A 21650-nucleotide genomic window follows, 5' to 3' on the forward strand; every position below is an offset into this window, starting at 1 on the left:
AATAGTCCGTTTTATTTGGAGAATTTTGGGAAAGACTGGTTCATCTGTAAAGGAGACTGCATATAGGACTCTGGTGCGACCTGTTCTTGAGTACTGCCCGAGTGTTTGGGATCCGTACCAGTTCGGACAGTAGGAAGACAGCGAAGAAATTTAGAGGATGGGTGCTAGATTTGTCATCGGCAGGATCGATCAACACGTAAGTGTTACGGAGTTGCTTCGGGAACTCAAATGACAATCCCTGGAGGGAAGGCGGAGTTCTTTCCGAGAAACACTACTGATAAAATTTAGAGAACCGTCATTTGAAGCTGACTGACGAACGATCCTGCTGCCGCCAACATACATTGTGCGTAAATATCACGAAAATAAGATACGAGAAATTAGGAGGCATATAGATAGATGTTTTTCCCTAGCTTTCTATGGGAGTGGAACAGGAAAGGAAATGATTAGTAATGGTACAGGACACCCAACGCCACGCACCCTACGGTGGTTTGCGGAGTATCGATTAAGATGTCTGCGAAGAATGAAAAGTTGTCACTTGGTCTTGTCACACCAAGTCGAAGGTCGTGTTAACAAACAGTCAGTCCAGGAGAACGGCTGCTCGAAACATGCACCATGCACCTCTCCATCGACGCAAGCCAGTGGGGACAGTATTATCTAAGAGGACACGCACTTACAAGGTGTGGTAGTAATAGAAGGTAGAATAACAACTGTGAACTACGTGAACATTACTGCGGACCACTACGTCCCTTAACGATTGATGTCTTCTTCGATAGCGATGCCATCTTCCAACAGGATAACTGCCGTTCCCATCCGGACAGAATTGCGCTACAGTGGTTTGCAAATGGTGATACTGAACCCACGTTGATGTCTTAGTCACCAAATTCGCCGGACCTCAACCCGATGGACCATTCTCGGACGCTATCGCGCACCATGTCCGCGCCCACAAAACACCGTCCCTGGAATTGAGTGGCGTGTTCGTAGACGTCCGGTGCCTCATGCCTTCGGATACGTACCAAGGATGTGTTCAGTCAAAACCTCGCAGAATCGATGCTACATTGCGATATTAAGCAGATGGTTATAATGCTTAGACTAATCAGTCTACCTCAGAGGTATAGCGAAATTCTCGGACATGTCATCAGTTAAAATATACTGACTTTCCATGAACAAAATGGTGCCCTCTAACGCCGTTACTAAGCATTATGAAAACCCAAATAATGCAAAATCTAATTTCTTAACTTCTGCACAATCACTCCGACTGTGCATCTTTGGTACAGAGCCGAGTGGAGGGTCTGAATCAGAGGCTCAGACGGTTCTGTGACCGTGTAGCCTGCAGATTTCTCGAGTTGCGCTGTAGGGTGGTGGATTTCCGGATTCCGCTAAACAGATAAATAGATCAGTAGTCCACTATACGCAGGAGACGGCTATACGGGTAGCAGGGGCTGTGTAGCGTGCATTGGGCGATTTTTTAGGTTAGAGAGTCTCGGAGAAATACAGGAAGGGCTTCGGTCTCAAAGGTTGCAGTTTGAACATACGAAGAACTTATATGCAGGAACCATCGACATAACAGTTGTAAATTGTTGTAGCTGTATTGGAAAAGTACCAGAACTCCGTGCGCTAATAGAAAACAAAGATGCTCAAATCGTTATAGGAACTGAAAGAGAAGTAGTTTACCTTGTACTGAAATTGAAGTAGATGGTTACTGTGAGTTAGTATGGGCAGAGATTATTCTTCACAACCGGTATAAATTAATAATTGGTTCCTTTTACCGATCCCCGGAATCAGATCACACAGTTACTGAACATTTCAAAGATAACTTGACTGACATTAAGATAGGTGCCTCATACACACAATTGTGGTTGGTGGCGACTTCAATCTACCTTCCATATGCTGGCGAAAGTACATGCTTAAGGGTGGAGGTAGGCGTAAAACGTTGTCTGAAATCGCATTGAATGCTCTCTCAGAAAATTATTTTGAGCAACCAGTTCAGAGCCCACTCGAAGTGTAAATGGTTGCGAAAACATACTTGACCTCTTATCAACAAATAACCCTGAACAGATAGGGATCATCATCACAGATACAGTGGAGCTGCACTGAATACAATAACGCCAAAGATAAATGCAACATACGTGTATTCTTAAATAAATCAGATAAAAATCACTTGACACTTTCGTAAGAGAGAGTCTCCACTCCCTGAGATCTGATTACGTATATAGTATCGACGGAAATTGAGAGACATATACCAAAGAAGGTTGTATACCTGGAAGAATCCTGGAGATACTAAAATGTATCAGATAGATTACATAATGGTAAGACAGAGATTTAGGAACCAGGTTTTAAATTGTAAGACATTTCCAGGGGCAGATGTGGATTCTGACCACAATCTATTGGTTATGAACTGCAGATTGAAACTGAAGAAACTGCATAAAGGCGGGAATTTAAGGAGATGGGACCTGGATAAACTGAAAGAACCAGAGGTTGTACAGAGTTTCAGGGACTGCATAAGGGAACAATTGACAGGAATGGGGGAAAGAAATACAGTAGAAGAAGAATGGGTAGCTCTGAGGGATAAAGTAGTGAAGGCAGCAGAGGATCAAGTAGGTAAAAAGACGAGGGCTAATAGAAATCCTTGGGTAACAGAAGAAATATTGAATTTAATTGATGAAAGGAGAAAATATAAAAATGCAGTAAATGAAGCAGGCAAAAAGGAATACAAACGTCTCAAAAATGAGATCGACAGGAAGTGCAAAATGGCTAATGAGGGATGGCTAGAGGACAAATGTAAGGATGTAGAGGCCTGTCTCACTAGTGGTAAGATAGATACTACCTACAGGAAAATTAGAGAGACCTTTGGAGATAAGAGAACCACTTGTATGAACATCAAGAGCTCAGATGGAAACCCAGTTCTAAGCAAAGAAGGGAAAGCAGAAAGGTGGAAGGAGTATATAGAGGGTCTATACAAGGGCGATGAACATGAGGACAATATTATGGAAATGGAAGAGGATGTAGATGAAGACGAAATGGGAGATAAGATACTGCGTGAAGAGTTTGACAGAGCACTGAAAGACCTGAGTCGAAACAAGGCCCTGGGAGTAGACAACATTCCATTAGAACTACTGATGGCCTTGGGAGAGCCAGTCATGACAAAACTCTACCATCTGGTGAGCAAGATACACTCCTGGAAATGGAAAAAAGAACACATTGACACCGGTGTGTCAGACCCACCATACTTGCTCCGGACACTGCGAGAGGGCTGTACAAGCAATGATCACACGCACGGCACAGCGGACACACCAGGAACCGCGGTGTTGGCCGTCGAATGGAGCTAGCTGCGCAGCATTTGTGCACCGCCGCCGTCAGTGTCAGCCAGTTTGCCGTGGCATACGGAGCTCCATCGCAGTCTTTAACACTGGTAGCATGCCGCGACAGCGTGGACGTGAACCGTATGTGCAGTTGACGGACTTTGAGCGAGGGCGTATAGTGGGCATGCGGGAGGCCGGGTGGACGTAGCGCCGAATTGCTCAACACGTGGGGCGTGAAGTCTCCACAGTACATCGATGTTGTCGCCAGTGGTCGGCGGAAGGTGCACGTGCCCGTAGACCTGGGACCGGACCGCAGCGGCGCACGGATGCGCGCCAAGACCGTAGGATCCTACGCAGTGCCGTAGGGGACCGCACCGCCACTTCCCAGCAAATTAGGGACACTGTTCCTCCTGGGGTATCGGCGAGGACCATTCGCAACCGTCTCCATGAAGCTGGGCTACGGTCCCGCACACCGTTAGGCCGTCTTCCGCTCACGCCCCAACATCGTGCAGCCCGCCTCCAGTGGTGTCGCGACAGGCGTGAATGGAGGGACGAATGGAGACGTGTCGTCTTCAGCGATGAGAGTCGCTTCTGCCTTGGTGCCAATGATGATCGTATGCGTGTTTGGCGCCGTCCAGGTGAGCGCCACAATCAGGACTGCATACGAGCGAGGCACACAGGGCCAACACCCGGCATCATGGTGTGGGGAGCGATCTCCTACACTGGCCGTACACCACTGGTGATCGTCGAGGGGACACTGAATAGTGCACGGTACATCCAAACCGTCATCGAACCCATCGTTCTACCATTCCTAGACCGGCAAGGGAACTTGCTGTTCCAACAGGACAATGCACGTCCGCATGTATCCCGTGCCACCCAACGTGCTCTAGAAGGTGTAAGTCAACTACCCTGGCCAGCAAGATCTCCGGATCTGTCCCCCATTGAGCATGTTTGGCACTGGATGAAGCGTCGTCTCACGCGGTCTGCACGTCCAGCACGAACGCTGGTCCAACTGAGGCGCCAGGTGGAAATGGCATGGCAAGCCGTTCCACAGGACTACATCCAGCATCTCTACGATCGTCTCCATGGGAGAATAGCAGCCTGCATTGCTGCGAAAGGTGGATATACACTGTACTAGTGCCGACGTTGTGCATGCTCTGTTGCCTGTGTCTATGTGCCTGTGGTTCTGTCAGTGTGATCATGTGATGTATCTGACCCCAGGAATGTGTCAATAAAGTTTCCCCTTCCTGGGACAATGAATTCACGGTGTTCTTATTTCAATTTCCAGGAGTGTATATGAGACAGGCGAAATACCCTCAGACTTCAAGAAGAATATAATAATTCCAATTCCAAAGAAAGCGGGTGTTGACAGATGTGCAAATTACCGAACTATCAGTTTAATAAGTCACAGTTGCAAAATACTAACGCGAATTCTTTACAGACGAATGGAAAAACTGGTAGAAGCGGACCTCGGGGAAGATCAGTTTGGATTCCGTAGAAATGTTGGAACACGTGAGGCAATACTAACCTTACGACTTATCTTAGAAGAAAGATTCAGAAAAGGCAAACCTACGTTTCTAGCATTTGTAGACTTAGAGAAAGCTTTTGACAATGTTAACTGGAATACTCTCTTTCAAATTCTGAAGGTGGCAGGGGTAAGATACAGGGATCAGAAGGCTATTTACAATTTGTACAGAAACCAGATGGCAGTTATAAGAGTCGAGGGGCATGAAAGGGAAGCAGTGGTTGGGAAGGGAGTGAGACAGGGTTGTAGCCTCTCCCCGATGTTATTCAATCTGTATTTTGAGCAAGCAGTAAAGGAAACAAAAGAAAAATTCGGAGTAGGTATTAAAATTCATGGAGAAGAAGTAAAAACTTTGAGGTTTGCCGATGACATTGTAATTCTATCAGAGACAGCAAAGGACTTGGAAGAGCAGTTGAACGGAATGGACAGTGTCTTGAAAGGAGGATATAAGATGAACATCAACAAAAGCAAAACGAGGATAATGGAATGTAGTCAAATTAAATCTGGTGATGCTGAGGGAATTAGATTAGGAAATGAGACACTTAAAGTAGTAAAGGAGTTTTGCTATTTAGGGAGTAAAATAACTGATGATGGTCGAAGTAGAGAGGATATAAAATGTAGACTGGCAATGGCAAGGAAATCGTTTCTGAAGAAGAGAAATTTGTTAACATCGAGTATAGATTTAAGTGTCAGGAAGTCGTTTCTGAAAGTATTTGTATGGAGTGTAGCCATGTATGGAAGTGAAACATGGACGATAACTAGTTTGGACAAGAAGGGAATAGAAGCTTTCGAAATGTGGTGCTATAGAAGAATGCTGAAGATAAGGTGGGTAGATCACGTAACTAATGAGGAGGTACTGAATAGGGTTGGGGAGAAGAGAAGTTTGTGGCACAACTTGACTAGAAGAAGGGTTCGGTTGGTAGGACATGTTTTGAGGCATCAAGGGATCACAAATTTAGCATTGGAGGGCAGCGTGGAGGGTAAAAATCGTAGAGGGAGACCAAGAGATGAATACACCAAGCAGATTCAGAAGGATGTAGGTTGCAGTAGGTACTGGGAGATGAAGAAGCTTGCACAGGATAGAGTAGCATGGAGAGCTGCATCAAACCAGTCTCAGGACTGAAGACCACAACAACAACAACAACATACCAAAGAAATTAATAAGCGATTGTACTGATCCCCCATGGTCACAGAAAGGTAGGAACACTATTGCTGAAGCAATGAAAAAAACATGCCAAATTTAAAAGAAGCCAAAGTGTCCAAGATCAGTGAAAGTTTTACAGAAGTTCGAAATTAAGCGCGAAATTCAGTGTGAGATGCTTTTACCAGTTTCCACAACGAAACACTTTCAGAAATCTGGCAAAAAAACCAAAGATATTCTGGCCGTATGTAAAGCACACCAGTTGAAAGACACAATCAATATTTTTACTGGACGATAACAATGGTGATGCTGTTGATGAAAGTGCCACATGTTACTAAACACGATTTTCCGAAATTGCTTCACAAAGGAAGACGAAGTAAGTACTCCAGAATTCGAATCAATAACAACTGCCAACATGAGTAACTTAGAAGTAGATATCATCGGTGTAGCTAAGCAGCTTATAATACTTAAGGAAGGCAAGGCTTCCGGTTTAGATTGTGCACTTCCTGAATGGTATACCATTCAGGTTCCTTTCTGAGTATGCTGTTAGAATAGCTCCGTTGTTAGCGGTCGTATACAACAGCTCGTGCGCAGAAACATCCGTACCGGAGGACTGAGAAACTGCTAAAGTCACACCAACACCCATAAAAAGGAAACAGTAGTAATTCGCTGAATTACAGATCCATACTACTGACGTCGATTTGCAGTAGGATTTTGAAACTCGTACCGTGTTCGAGCATTATGAATCAGCTCGAAGGAAACGATTTATTGACAGTCACCCAATACGGATTCAGAATATATCATTCTTATGAAGCACAACTAGCTCTTTATTCACACAAAGTAATTAGTACTACCGACGGGGGACGTCAAATTGATTCCATATTTTTAGATTTCCAGAATGCTTTGGAGACCGTTCCTCACAAGCTATTTCTAACGAGTTTCCTTGCCTATGGAGTATCGTCTCAGTTGTGTGACTGGATTCGCGATTTCCTGTCAGAAAGGTCACAATTCGTATTAATTGACGAAAAGTCTGGGTAAAACAGAAGTAATATTAGTCGTTCCACGAGGAAGTGTTATAGGCCCTCTGTTATTTCTGATACACATTTATGAGATAATCTCAGCAGTCGTCTTAGGTTGTTAGCAGATGATGCTGTCATACACGGTCATGTAAAGTCATCAGACGTCCAAAACGATTTGCAAAAGATTTAGACAAGATATCTGTATGGTACAAAATGTGGCAGTCGACTCTAATCATGAAAAGTGTTAATTCATCCACATGAGCACTAAAAAGAATCTGCTAAATTTCGGTTACACGATAAACCACACAAATCTAAAGGCTGTAAACTCAACTAAACACTTAGGCATTAAAATTACGAATAATTTAAATTGGAACGATCCCATAGATAATGTTGTGGGGAAAGCAAATGAAAGGCTGCGATTTATTGACAGAACACTTTTTAACAGGTCTACAAAAGAGACTGCTTACACTACGCTTGTCAGCCCTCTTCTGGAGTATTGCTGTACGTTGTGGGATTCGCATCAGACAGGATTGTTGGAGGACATCGAAAAACGTCAAATAAGAGCAGCTCGTTTTGCCACGGATATGATGAACGAATTGAGGCGGTAGTCATTAAAACAAAGGCGTTTTTCGCTGCGCGGGACATTCTCGTGAAATTTTATCATTAACTTTCTCCTCAGAATGTGATTTTTTTCTCGTGCACTGTTCGAGAATGGCGTTTCCATGAACCGTTAATTACTTAATTGTGAATTACAGAATAATCCGGCAGATGTAGATGCCACCGGGTTACTGACTGAGGTATGTGGACGACTCGTTCATCATATGGCCTCAAGGAGAAGTAGAACTACACAGATCTCATGAGTACCTCAACAGCTTACATAGGAACTTAGAGTTCACGCTGAAAATAGAAAACAAAGAGCCGTTCCTTTCCTGGATGTGGAGGTGAATAGAACATCTAGTGGCAAACTAGGACATAAAGTCTACAGAAAACCGACGCACACTAACATGCAGATTCGGAACACCATCCAGCACAAAAGAACGCTGTGCTAAGCATGCTGACAGCCCGAGCTCACCATTTTAGTGACGCTAACCATATACAACATGAATTGAACGAGCTCGAGACAACATTCCGTGCGAATGCATACAACAACAGAGACGTACAACGAGCTAACAGCTACACCGAGGACGAAACAGATAAAGGTACAGAAGAAACTCTTCCTGTTACTCGCCTAACTTACTTGAGAGGTGGCAACGACGGTGTATGCACGGTTCTGCCTCAACAAGGAGTCAGACTCATATTCCAGAGCGCCCGCGAGGTCCGATGTCTTTCGAGACCCTCTTAAGAATCCCTTGGATGCTCTCGATACTGCAGGTGTCTACGAACTTCGGTGTGAATGCGGCGATGTCTACGTTGGTGAAACCGGGAGACCCATTAGCATTCACGCGTCGGACCATGAACGTTACGAACGGCTGGTACAGAACAACAAGTCAGTTGTAGCTGAAAAACACCAGAAATATGGCCGTTCTATCAGTTTTCTAGAACCTCGCGTGCTTGCTCGGTAGCCATTGATGCAGCAGCGAAAAAATAAGATAGCCTATTGGCATAATGAAACGCCCTAACAACATGAACAGGGAGGATGGCTGCAAGTTACCTATGGCTTGGCTGCCAGCGGTTCCAGCCCGGCGGACCGTATGTGTTCTCCAGCCAGCAGCGTCACCTGACCAGGGTTTAAAAGCGTAAAAGTCCGGTAACGAGGGAACTAGTGTGTGGCTTCAACACTTTGCTGCAAGAAAACACTGTTCCCGTGTACAAGTTTCCCATTATTTTGCTATTGCATACCAGTCACCAGGGAGAGTTGCTTACCAATCACTTACTAGGACGACACAAGAAGTAATCTGCTGGTAATTATTTCCAACCAATTACCAACTAGAGCTGCCTTCCAGTCAGCCATCAGAATAGCACAGGCAATAGCCTACGGAAGAGTCATCACCTTTCATTGTCCAGTATCGCGGACATGTGGCGTCGGGAGCAACCAGATTACCGAAACAGGCAATACCACGGGAAAGACATTCACCAGTGTTCATCAGTTGCCCGTCTTGAATATTATCGCAGTACGTCGGTCGAAGCGTCGGCTATTTTGTTCCTTTAGCGCTTTATAATAGTGCGGCCTAATACCCAAAATTATTTTATTCAAGGTAACATGTTTGTTTGATTCGTAAGAGAGTGGCTCAAAATTGTTCAAACCTGAATAGCAGCAAACACCCGATATTAGGTGTATTCTGTATGACGAAAATTCCCCTAGAAAGTCACATTCCAACATCCCACTTTTGATCTCTGTAACTGGTCAATAACTGTGGACGCAATAACACGTAGGTCCACCTCTGGGTTTTCCACCTCTGGGCTTTACGCACGCAGTTATTCGGCATGGCATTGATGGCTAGCGTTATTGGGTGTTCTCCTGAAGGATATAGTACTAAATTCTGTCCAATTGGCGCTCTAGCTCGTCAAAATCCGAAGTTGGTTGGAGGACCCTACCCATAATGCTCCAAACGTTCTCGATTGGGGAGAGATCCAACCTTGCTGGCCAAGGTAGGGTTTGGCAAGCACGAAGACAAGGAGAAGAAACTCTCGCCATAGTCGGGCGGGCACTATAGTGCCTAGGATGCCTTGCCATGTACGCTAACAAAACAGGACGTATAATATCGTCGACGTACCATTGTGCTGCAAGAGTGCCGCGGATGACAACCTAAGGCGTCCTGGTATGCAAAGAAATGTCTCCCCATGCCATCATTCCTGATTGTCGGGCTATATGGCGGGCTACACTAAAGGCTGGTATCCCACCGCTGACTGGGGCGTCTCCAGACATGACTTCGGCCCTGGAATCTCATTGACTGGGCAGGAATTGTGTTCAGCGATGAGTCTCATTTCGAACTGAGTCCCAGTGAAGAGCGAAGGCTTGTCTGGCACATAGCTCTCGGGAGGACATCAACCAAGAGCAATACTTTTCACCACGGGTTTCTCTGGATAGCGGGAAAGAGACAATGAGATGCTCTTCCAGCGCCAGTAGAACACATAACCAAAAGACGCATTCTGCATCACCCACTTTGTTTAATTTATATACTGATGACCTAATTGTGAAGTTGAAAGAGGAAAAACACTTATTCAGACAGGATCTAACGTTCCATTAAATACTCTGTTATGTGCTGATGACCAGATAATTATGCAAAACAGAAGATAAATCACGAAGTGCGGTATATAGATTGAGCCAAATCGCAATACATTACAACTGAACTATATCTGCAAATAAGACACAGTTAATAACACTCAAAGGAAAGAACGCAGAGAAAATTGTGGAACAAGTATCCAACTTCAGTTATCTAGAATGTGATACTAGTTTCAACTATTACAATGACATTGAGAAGAAGGTTAATAAAATCAAGCTACCTATGGAACAATTGGTAGAAATTTGGGAAGAAAAACAAGAAAAGAAACACAAATGAAATTCTATGAAGTTAAGGTTGCTTATACTCTTGTATATGGTTACGAATCATTGACAGTAACAAAAAAAAAGAAAAAGAAAAATCACGTAAACAAGAAGCAGAGATAAAGTTAATGAGATATGTAAGAGGCCGTAATAAAATGGATAAAATAAGGAATGAAACAGTAAGATCACATTTAAAAATGTTTGACAAGTTAGAAAAGAATAGAAGAAGGATCATGCTAATAATATGACAGAAAAAAGGTTGTGAAAAAAGATAATGAATTATCGACCGACTACAAAGAGAGAACTAGGTAGACCTCGTAAAAGATGCAGGGATGTATGACAGAGACCGGAACAGATGGTTACAACACCTAATCCGTGAAACGAGGCAATAATGGTGATACTGACGATCGGACATTGCTACACACCTATGAACATACAGCTCCATTCTGTGCCGCACGTTTGTGCGCGGCACAGTGCCTCCGTTGTGGACGCGGCTTAAGTGTGGTTCGCAGAAACTGTTGCTTCGTTGCTCCAACCAAATGTGTTGACAAAAATCCAGGCTCATAATATTATTATTACTCATTCAAGGCAAAATGTTACTTGTGTCTGTGGTGCAGTGGGCAGTTGGCGAACGAAAGCCGTTGCAAGTAAGCTACACAGCTAAGTCAGTGAAAAGGTACCATGCATCCGGTGCACAGCTGCGATATTGAATACAAATATGAATGGTTAGATGTACAAAGTAGGATACTTCGGAATATGTATTCGTAGAAAATGTAGTTAAACCGAAACCTTTTGGTGTTAAAGACAGGGTGATGATGATGATGGTGATGATGTGATGATAATGATGATGAGGATGATGATGATCTTGGAATTCAGAGCGCCTTCACAATGGATACATTATATTCAAAAATGAAAACCGCAGCTCTGTACTAATAAGTTGCAAAGAAATTTGCACAATGGTGATAAGTTGGAACATCAAGACCGAAGCTATCGTGTCGTAACAGTTCCCGCAGTTTAAATACAAACACAAAATGTTATTTTTTACCTACCTTTTGAAATATATAATCAAGCTATTTACACTATAATCCAGAGTTATGCAACAGTGGTAGAGATCGAAAGTGAGAAGCCGGCCGCTGTGACAGAGCGGTTCTAGACGCCTCAGTCCGGAACCGCGCGATTGCTACGGTCGCAGGTTCGAATCCTCTCTCGGTCATGGATGTGTGTGATGTCCTTAGGTTAGTTAGATTTAAGTAGTTCTAAGTTCTATTGGACTGATGACCTCAGTCCCATAGTGCTCAGAGCCATTTGAACCACTCGAAAGTGAGAAGTTGGCAGTTTACTTCAGATATCACGTAGACAATGAAACAAGGCGTGTGAATGTGTTCTTAGAGAAACAAATACTATTTTGCGTTACTGTTGAACTGGATAGTGGTATTGTAATATATGATGGACAAGCCAAAACACGTACACTGATCAGCCAGAACTTTATTACCACCTAGCTAGTAGGGACTGATAACAGCGGCGACACGTCGTGGTACGGAAGCAGTGAGATATTGGTAGGTCGCTGGAGGGAGTTGGCACCACATCTGCACACACAAGTCACCTAATTCTCGTAAATTCCGGGAAAGGCGATGATGAGCTCTGACGCCATGTTCATTCACATCCCAGATGTGTTCAAAATGGTTCAAATGGCTGTGAGCACTAGAGGACTTAATATCTGAGGTCATCAGTCCCCTTGAACTTAGAACCACTTAAACCTAACTAATATAAGGACATCACACACATCAATGCCCGAGGCAGGATTCAAACTTGCAACTGTATCGGTCGCGTGGTTCCAGACTGAAGCGCCTAGAACGGCTCGCTGACACAGGCCGGCCCAGATGAGTTCGATTGGTTTCAGATATGCTGATTATTTCGGGAGAGGGGGGAGGGGGGAAGGCAGCACATCAACTGAAACTCGCCACTGTTTTCCTCTAACCACTCCATCACACTCCTGGCCTTATGATATGGCGTTTTATCGCTCTGAAAAATGCCGCTGCCGTCAGGAAACATGGTCGTCATGAAGGTTCAAAAGGTTCAAATGGCTATGAGCACTATGCGACCCAACATCTGAGGTCATCAGTCCCCTAGAGCTTAGAACTATTTAAACCTAACTAACCTAAGGACATCACACACAGCCATGCCCGAGGCAGGATTCGAACCTGCGACCGTAGCGGTCGCTCGGTTCCAGACTGAAGCGCCTACAACCGCTCGGCCTCAACGGCCGGCGATCGTCATGAAGGGTGTACGTGATCTGAAACTAGCGTATGATGCTCCTTGGCCGTCATGGTCTCTTGCACGAGCTCTACTGGGCCCATGAATGCCCACGTGAATGTTCCCCGAAGCATAACAGAGCATCCGCCAGCTTGTCTACGTCCCACAATACTGATGGTTTCGCGCCCTCCCATCGGCATGATGAAGAAGGTGTCGGCATTCATCAGACCATTCAGTGCTTTGCCACTGCGCCAACGTCCAGTGCCGATGGTTACATGTCCATTTCAGTCGTAGTTGCCGATGACGTGGTGTTGACATTGGCACATAAACGGGTCGCCGGCTGGAGTGTTCGGCGCACTGTGTGTTCAGACACACTGTACTCTGCCCAGTATGAATGTCTGATGTTAGTTTCGTACAGTTCGCCGCCTGTCCAGTTTTACCAATCTGCCCAGCCTACGACGTCCGACATCTATAATGAGGGATGGCCGCGCAACCCCACGAAGTCTGGACGCTGTTTCACATTGGTTTCGCACGTGCTGAAGACAATCACCAGAGCACTCCTAGAACATCCGAGAAGTCGTGCAGTTTCCGAAACGCTCGTGCGGAGCCTCTGGGCCATCACAGTCTGCCCTCGGTCAAACTCAGATCGCGTGCCTTCCTCATTCTACCACGGACCGCACGGTCACTGATACTGTACTACATGTACGGTGCGTGTTTCCGACTAACAATCATTCCTCGCCACGTGACGCTGCCATCGCCTGGACGGGTTTATATCGATAGTAGGTCGGTGGTCATCATGTTCTGGCTGATCGGTGTAAGTACTGCAATTCCCCAAAGCACGTTGTTTTTCAGAAAACCTGCAACACTCAGACCGAAACTCGATATTCCAGGAAACGAGATTAAGGAAGCAGATACGATGTTTGAGGATGTGATAAGCTGAAAATATACCTTTCAGCTATGACAACAAGAAATTGATCATATTAATAGTTTTATTACAATAAATTGACAATACTTTGGTTTACAGGAACGTGTCGCAAGCGATTGGCGACATGCAAATAATCAGTGACTTTCGCTGTATGGAATGTTCGTGCAATTAATGGATATGGATCACAAGTAACAGCTCTTCGAGTGCTCTCTTCTAGTTCGGATCTACCAGTGTCCATCTTCTACTGTCCGGCCGAGACTGGCAGGAGTGGTGCTTACATTCTCTTCGGCTGGAGGCCGGTCCTGTCGTGGGGCGGTCCTAGTCAGCAAACTATTGCCTGACGTCGTCTCACAGCCTTATCTGCTCTTACATTCTTCACCTTCGTGCCGGCGCTTCCGTTATACTGGAACATTACTCACTATCAAACGTTTCGTACATGAAACTATATCGCTGAAACACTGTAGTGTTGTTAGCCTCATCTGTTTATTTCTTGAGAGATAATCATTCTACTACTGCTGAAATGCACTAAACTGAGCTGGCCACTGAGGCACCAGTCTTTCTCGCAAATTTGTTCTCCACGCTGTCTGGACTCAGATGCTCTGCGAGTGCGAATTTAAGTATTGCTCATAAGCACATGCCTGCAGAAGCAACTTCTCCTGTGTGACAGGAAATGTTACGAACTGTATAAGCTCCTATTTCAGCTGTTAGCACTATAAAAACGTTTATTTCACAGCATTTTGCTCGTACTAAAACTATAGCAATATAATTACTGCTCTACGTCGGTTCCGTTCTCTCCAGACAACGTTTTCATTCAGTGCTTTGCTAAGTTTTTATCCATTACTGAACATTAGTAGTTCTCAAATGTCGTAAACAACCCTACTCGTTAATTCAATGTACTGGATCGGAAATAAGCCTCTCCAGTAAGTAGCCTCTCGTTAGCACAGTGCTTAGGAGACTTTGCACTTTTTGGCCTTGCACGTGCGCTGTGTTTGCCCGCAGGGACCACGACGACGAGTCGTCGGTGTTCGATGCGGTGAGCAAGCTGAACGAGGTGCGCGGCGTGAAGGGTCTGGGCCGCTTCTTCAAGCAGATCGCGCAGAGCGCCCGCTCCGGCAACCAGGACGACTTCCTCGGCTGCGTCAACATCCCGCTGCAGGTAGGGGCGTGGCGCGCGCGCACGGGCCGCCGTTGCTAAGCGCCGCTCCCGCTTTAATCACTGTCACCGGCACCAACTTCTCCGTCGGTGGCGTTCTGGTCCGAGCGCCGCCAAGTGTAACCGAGCTCGGCTCGGCATGCAGTAAGTTAAAAGGCCTGGCAGCTGCCATTTACCACCAACTGTCCGTGGAATGGCGGAGGGGCACCGGCTGAATGAAATCGTCTGCCTCACAGCCAGGAGCCAGTCTTTTTATAATTGGCATCAGGCACCATTTCGGCTGCTTCAATGTCAAGTGTAACGATGTCTTGATGAGGAGAGAAACGGCACATTGTTGTTGTTGTGTGTGTGTGTGTGTGTATGTGTGTGTGTGTGTGTGTGTGAGTCAATCTATTCATCTCCGAGCAGCACTTGTATCGATCGTTCATCTTAAAAGCTTCGATTCCCTTATTGTCCAACTTTCCACAGTCCATGAGACACTTCCATTCAATGTTGACTCCAAGACGGTACATTCTTTGAAATTTCTTCCTGGGATCGAGTCGTACATTTGATGGTAGTAGTCTTGTAAAGATGAATGCTCTCTTTGCCTGTGATAGTCTGCTTCTTGTAACCTCCTTGCTTCCTTGCTTCGTCCTAAGATGGGAGAATCGCTTCACTTCATCTACTTCGTGGTCTTCAGTTTTGATACTAAGTTTATCGCTAACATCATTTATGCTCCTCCACACTGCCCTTACCTTCCTTCGTTTATTCTCGATCCATATTCTGTACTCATTAGACTGTTCATTCTGTTCAACGGGCCCTGTAATTTTCCCTCATTTTCACTGCACTTAACAATTTTATCAGAGAATCTTATTATCGATATCCTTTCACTCTGAATTTTAACAACGCTCTTTAGCGTTTCTTTTATTTCCGTCATTCCTTCTTCGACGTAAAGATTAAACAGAAAGAGAAAAAGACCAGAACACTGTCTTATACCCTCTCTTAAGCCGAGTGTTTCTTTCTTGGGTTACCACTGTCTGTTTGCTATTGGTTCTTGTACATACTGTATGCCTACTCCTCTCGAATAGCACCAAGGGAGCGTCCAAGCTTAACGTCCCCAGCCAACAAACGGATCACCATCATAAGTCTCACATACCTTTAGTCCATAAGATTATCTGGATAGGTTTTTAATTTAACCAAGGACTTTGGCGTGGTGTCTATCAGAAACTGTACCCCAGTTTCTCTCCTCCCTTTCACGAAGATATATTGAGGATGATAACATTTGTACTTTCAAGAGCCGAAATGGCCATCTCCGAGCCTGCTAGCACCACACAGTCGTACCTTAGCGACATCAGTTACAGAGGTGGGTGGTGGAAGGGTACTATAAGGACCATTTTGGTACCTGTTAGAGAAATCCTTACTAATAATAATAATAATAATACGTTATTCTGAAAAGCGTTTACGTCTCCTCTCCATAACGACCCTTAAATATACTTTCATCCATAACTGCCATTCAGCCTGTGTGCCTTATCAGGTAGGAGACAAAGGAAAAAAATGGAGAAGATTCAAAGAACAGCGTCCCTTATCACAGTTCGTTTTGTGAGTGCGAAACTGTGACAGATGCTTCAAGAGAGGCGTTGTGCAGCGCGCTAAGATTTACAGTTAAATATCAGAAACCAACATATTGCTTCCTCCTATATATTTTTGTTATATTATTATTTGCATCGAGACCCTGGAGGGCCATGCAAAGCGTTATTCCTCATTTGAGCTTTCTTCTGATCTTCCACACTTCTCTCATTTTTTTTCTGCGTAGAGTCTCTTTCTATCATCAGTCCAGTTTGTCCTTGGATCCTTTGCGACATCATTCTCTCAGCCGACATCCCACTTGTGTCTATAAACGACGTTTCTGTCTTCAGTTTCTACTGGACCGATTTGTGCTTTTTCTACGTCAAATTTGAATCGTATGGTCCATGGTACTATTGACATAAAGTCAGAATGCTGTTCGTGAGTCCTATTGGTGGTAGCCTGCTGATGTGCCTGTGAAACTTTAACCTTATTTTTCTGACATCTTCCTTGTGGTTTACCTCGAGTGTGATCTGTATCCCTCTTCAGTTAGCTTTGGGCTGAGAATTTTTCACATAATTTTGAGTTTTTTTCTTCAGTATGCTTTCCAGGTCGCTTTTCGTATGGATTGTTAGCGTCTCACTTCCATAGACCATGTCAGACCTGTTGTAATGTCTGATATTTGTTTGAGTGGACATAAATTTCATACTATACATATGTGTTTTGCAGTAAGCTCTCTTTATTTATTTGTAGTCGAGCCCTGTGAGGCCTTTTCTCGTCCTAAAGGTTCGAGAATGTCAGCTAAATACACTACTGGCCATTAAAAATGCTACACCACGAAGATGACGTGCTACAGACGCGAAATATAACCGACAGGAAGAAGATGCTCTGATATGCAAATGATTAGCTTTTCAGAGCATTCAAACAAGGTTGGCGCCGGTGGCGACACCTACAACGTGCTGGCATGAGGAAAGTTTCCAACAGATTTCTCATACACAAACAGCAGTTGACCGGCGTTGCCTGGTGAAACGTTGTTGTGGTGCCTCGTGGAAGGAGGAGAAATGCCTACCATTACGTTTCCGACTTTTATAAAGGTCGGATTTAGCCTATCGCGATTGCGGTTTATCGTATCGCAACATTGCTGCTCGCGTTGGTCAAGATCGAATGACTGTTAGCAGAATATCGAATTGGTGGGTTCAGGAGGGTAATACGGAACGCCGTGCTGGATCCCAACGGCCTCGTATCACTAGCAGTCGAGATGACAGGCATCTTATCCGCATGGCTGTAACGGATCGTGCAGCCACGTCTCGATCCCTGAGTCAACAGATGGGGACGTTTGCCAGAGAACAATAATGTGGTGCACGAATAGTTCGACGACGTTTGCAGCAGCATGGACTATCAGCTCGGAGACCATGGCTGCGGTTAGCCTTAACACTGCATCACAGACAGAAGCGCCTGCGATGGTGTAGTCATCGACGAACCTGGATGCACGAATGCACGAATGAATCCTGGTTCTGTTTACAGCATCATGATGGTCGCATTCGTGTTTGGCGACATCGCGGTGAACGCACATTGGAAGCTTGTATTCGTCATCGCCATACGGCGTGTCACCCGGCGTGATGGTATGGGATCCCATTGGTTACACGTCTCGATCACCTCTTGTTCGCATTGACGGCACTTTGAACAGTGGACGTTACATTTTAGATGTGTTACGACCCGTGGCTCTACCCTTCTCTCGATCCCTGCGAAACCCTACATTTCAGCAGGATAATGCACGACCGCATGTTGTAGGTCCTGTACGGGCCTTTCTGGATACAAAAAATGTTCGACTGCTGCCCTGGCCAGCCCATTCTCCAGATCTCTCACCAATTGAAAATGTCTGGTCAATGATGGCCCGCAACTGGCTCGTCACAATACGTCCGTCACTACTCTTGATGAACTGTGGTATCGTGTTGAAGCTGCATGGGCAGCTGTACCTGTACACGCCATCGAAGCTCTGTTTGACTCAATGCCCAGGCGTATCAAGGCCGTTATTATGGCCAGAGGTGGTTGTGCTGGGTACTGATTTCTCAGGATCTATGCACCCAAATTGTGTGAAAATGTAATCACATGTCAGTTCTAGTATAATATATCTGTCCAATGAATACCCGTTTATCATCTGCATTTCTTCATGGTGTAGCAATTTTAATGGCCAGTAGCGTATTTGAAATTTGTAACTCTCCTTATTTTGCTATGTTTTGAGTCGAATTTTTATGCGTTTAATTTTTAGCAGATGAGTAATCCATTAAATTTCTGACATACAACATCACAAATATTACTTCTTCCACTGATACTTCGGCCGCGTACCATCCGGCTATCCTCAGGCAAGCTGCTAAACGCGGCCTTATATACCTACCGCGGCGATGCTCCGCATGCAGCTCGCAGATGCTGGTCGGCGGCAAAGAGGTACACTTACACACGCGCCACCTGTGGTGCAATCGTTCAGACATTCGAGTTCAGACATTCGATTCACTTATCGATGTATGTTTGGCGGCTGTAACACCTTGACGACTTCTGTCGACTTTCATTACACCAAGAGCCGGATCCCATGCCTCATCCAAACTAAAACCATTATCTCTATTCATTAGGTTATTGGCTAATGTAATTTCTATTGCTTCCATGAAAATGAAATCTCAAAAGGAAGAGGTGGATGTTAAAATCGTCACGTCACAGTAATTCATCTAACGATCCGTATCTACTGTATACAATGTTCTACCATAGCTGACTTGTCTGGCTGTAGTAAGCTTGTGTATCTTGCGTGTTCCACGCACCTCTCATGAAGTGTGCGTGTTGTCTGACCTATATACGACATATAAAATTCCCGCAAGGAATCTGATACACACCCACCTTACGAAGCAATAAATTATTCTTTGCAGAGTCGAGCAAGGCTGCAATCTTCGTAGGAGGATGGAAGATCACCTTAAAATGGTGTTTCTCGAGAATACGACTTATCTCCCATGAAAGAGCACCAATATAGTGCAAAAACGCTCGTGATCTGAAGTCATTACTTTGTTTTCCAGATCACGTACTTTCATTCTAGGATTCACACTGAATGCTCTGAGAATTTCTTTCTGGGAACAACCGTTGGCTTTAAAAACTCTCTTGCGGTGTGTGAGCTCTTCTTGCAAATTGCGATTATCCGATGCACTGTGCGACCTGAGCAATAAGGTCTTAAGGACAGTTAAGGTTTGTGAAGGGTAGTGGTAGCTACTGGCATGTAAGTATAGATTAGTATGCGTTGGTTTACAATTCACAGCATGTTCTAATGTGCCATCAACTTTATGACGGACGAAAATATCAGAAAAGGGAGGCATCCATCTTCTTCTCTTTCCACAGTAAATTTAATATTAGCGTGAATAGAAATCAGATACCCAAGAAATCGATGCAACTCACCCTTCCCATGAAGTCATATCACATTGTATCGTCCACGTACCTCCAGAAAACCGTTGATTTAAAACTTGCCAAGTGCAGTGCCTTGTCCTCAAAGTCTTCCATAAATAAATTAGCTACCAGAGGGGAGATGGGGCTACCCGTAACAACTCCATCAATCTGTTCACAGAATTCACCATTAAACTGAAACAAAATGATAGGAGTGCAAGCTCAAATTAGGCCGTGATATTTTCGTCAAAATGTTGGCCGGTAAGTACAAAAGCTACTTTAAAGGCACCTTGATAAATAATGACACCACGTCAAAACTAACCAGAAGATCCGTACTATTTAGCCTGAGGTTGATAAGTCTCGGAATGAAATCCGTAAATTTACTGTTTCCCTATCAATGGTTTTAATAATGAAGCTAAATATTTGGCAATAAGATACGTTGCTGAACCAGTAGTGCTCGTTATTGGCCGCATGAGCAAATCCTCTAGGTGCTCATTCTTATCCATCTTGTGAATTTTAGCAACCCCAAAAACTTCGGTGGTACTGCAGCTCGGGCTTTTAAACTTATAACCTCCTTTTGGAGCGAAGAAGCGTTCAGTCAGGCAGCAGTTCCAATTGTCACCTTGTTGGTAGGATCTTTGCTAATCTGCCTGTATGCACCAGAGCTTGGTATACTATGTATATTTTCCTTAGAGATTTCCTGAGGCAATAGAAAAGTAGCGTTACCTTTATAACCACGTAGAACTGCCGTGTCAGTATCCCCACGCAACTTTCGTATTGAAAGTTTCTCTTCCACAGAAATATCACTTCTTTGTGGACAATGTTCCGTAATTGCTCGGCAGCTTTCAAGGTATGATTTCTTCATCTGAATCTTGTGATAGTGGTCTAACAGCTTCTTCTGGAAAGAGATTTGCAGATAAACTTTTTCTGCACATTCTTTTAGTATTTTCCTTTCTTTAGCTGCCGTTTCTTAGTTATCCGAGAATATAGCAAAACCGTCTACAAAAGGTAGGTCTGAGACTTCTACATTCTCCCGGTATCAGCCTAGTCCTGTTTGTTTCAAGAGTCCTTGGATTTTGTTCTTTTTCGTATTCCCTCAATACTTTGTCCAGGTCTAGGGTGAATAATAGTGGGGATATTTCATCGCCTTGCCGTACTTCAGTTTTGATCATGAAGGGATCAGAGATTACACTCATGAATTTAAGTTTCAATACTGAGCCGGACAGTGTCTGGTTGATTAGTCGTAGTATTTTTGGGTCGAATCCCTATTCTTCTAAGATATTGAAGAAAGATTGTCCGTCAACAGTCCCGTATGATTTCTCGAAATTTATGAACGTGCAAATGTCTGGAGTATTCCTGCTAGCCTTGTATATTTGAACAGTTTTCAGATTGAAGATTTGTTCTGCGCGTGAATGGCCGGGGTAGGGGCCTATCTGGTATTCACTAATTTTGTATTCTAAGTGTTCTCGTGTTCTCTGCAGTAAGCACGCTGAGAAAATTTTGTCGGTGTCTTGTAGCAGTGAGATTCCTCTGTAGTTGTTCACATACGTCCTGTCTCCTTTCCTGTGCAGTGGGTGGGTAAGTGAGCATTTCCAGTGTTTCCAGGTGGTTCTTGTTATTTGTGTAGGTTCCTGTAAAGACTTTGACCCACGGCTCGACAGTAGTTCTGCAATGGAGCCGTCTCCACTAGATGTCCTGTTGTTTTTCAATTTAAGTATGTTTATGTGGACCTTTTTCACAAGTTGGTAGGAATGATTCAGGGCGAATCGAAGTGCAGTCCCTTCTTGGGAACCTTGTTTTAGGTTCAGCGCAATTAAGGAGATCAGAGAAATAATGTGCCAGCTCCTGACAATTCTTTTGATTAATTAAAGCGAGTTTTCCATCTTGTTTTG

The 21650-nt window shown here is 44.5% G+C and overlaps 1 protein-coding gene across 1 annotated transcript in view; it reads left to right on the top strand.

Annotated features, from left to right (window-relative positions):
* LOC124606222 (BAI1-associated protein 3) overlaps window positions 1-21650 on the top strand; it is a 514351-nt gene that overhangs the window by 147322 nt on the left and 345379 nt on the right. The window contains exon 6 of the mRNA XM_047138196.1: window positions 14646-14802. Within this exon, the coding sequence (XP_046994152.1) occupies window positions 14646-14802 (157 nt within the window). The remainder of the gene's footprint in view (window positions 1-14645; window positions 14803-21650) is intronic.

The sequence above is a fragment of the Schistocerca americana genome, chromosome 3 (assembly GCF_021461395.2).
Source record: "Schistocerca americana isolate TAMUIC-IGC-003095 chromosome 3, iqSchAmer2.1, whole genome shotgun sequence".
NCBI classification, from domain to species: domain Eukaryota; kingdom Metazoa; phylum Arthropoda; class Insecta; order Orthoptera; family Acrididae; genus Schistocerca; species Schistocerca americana.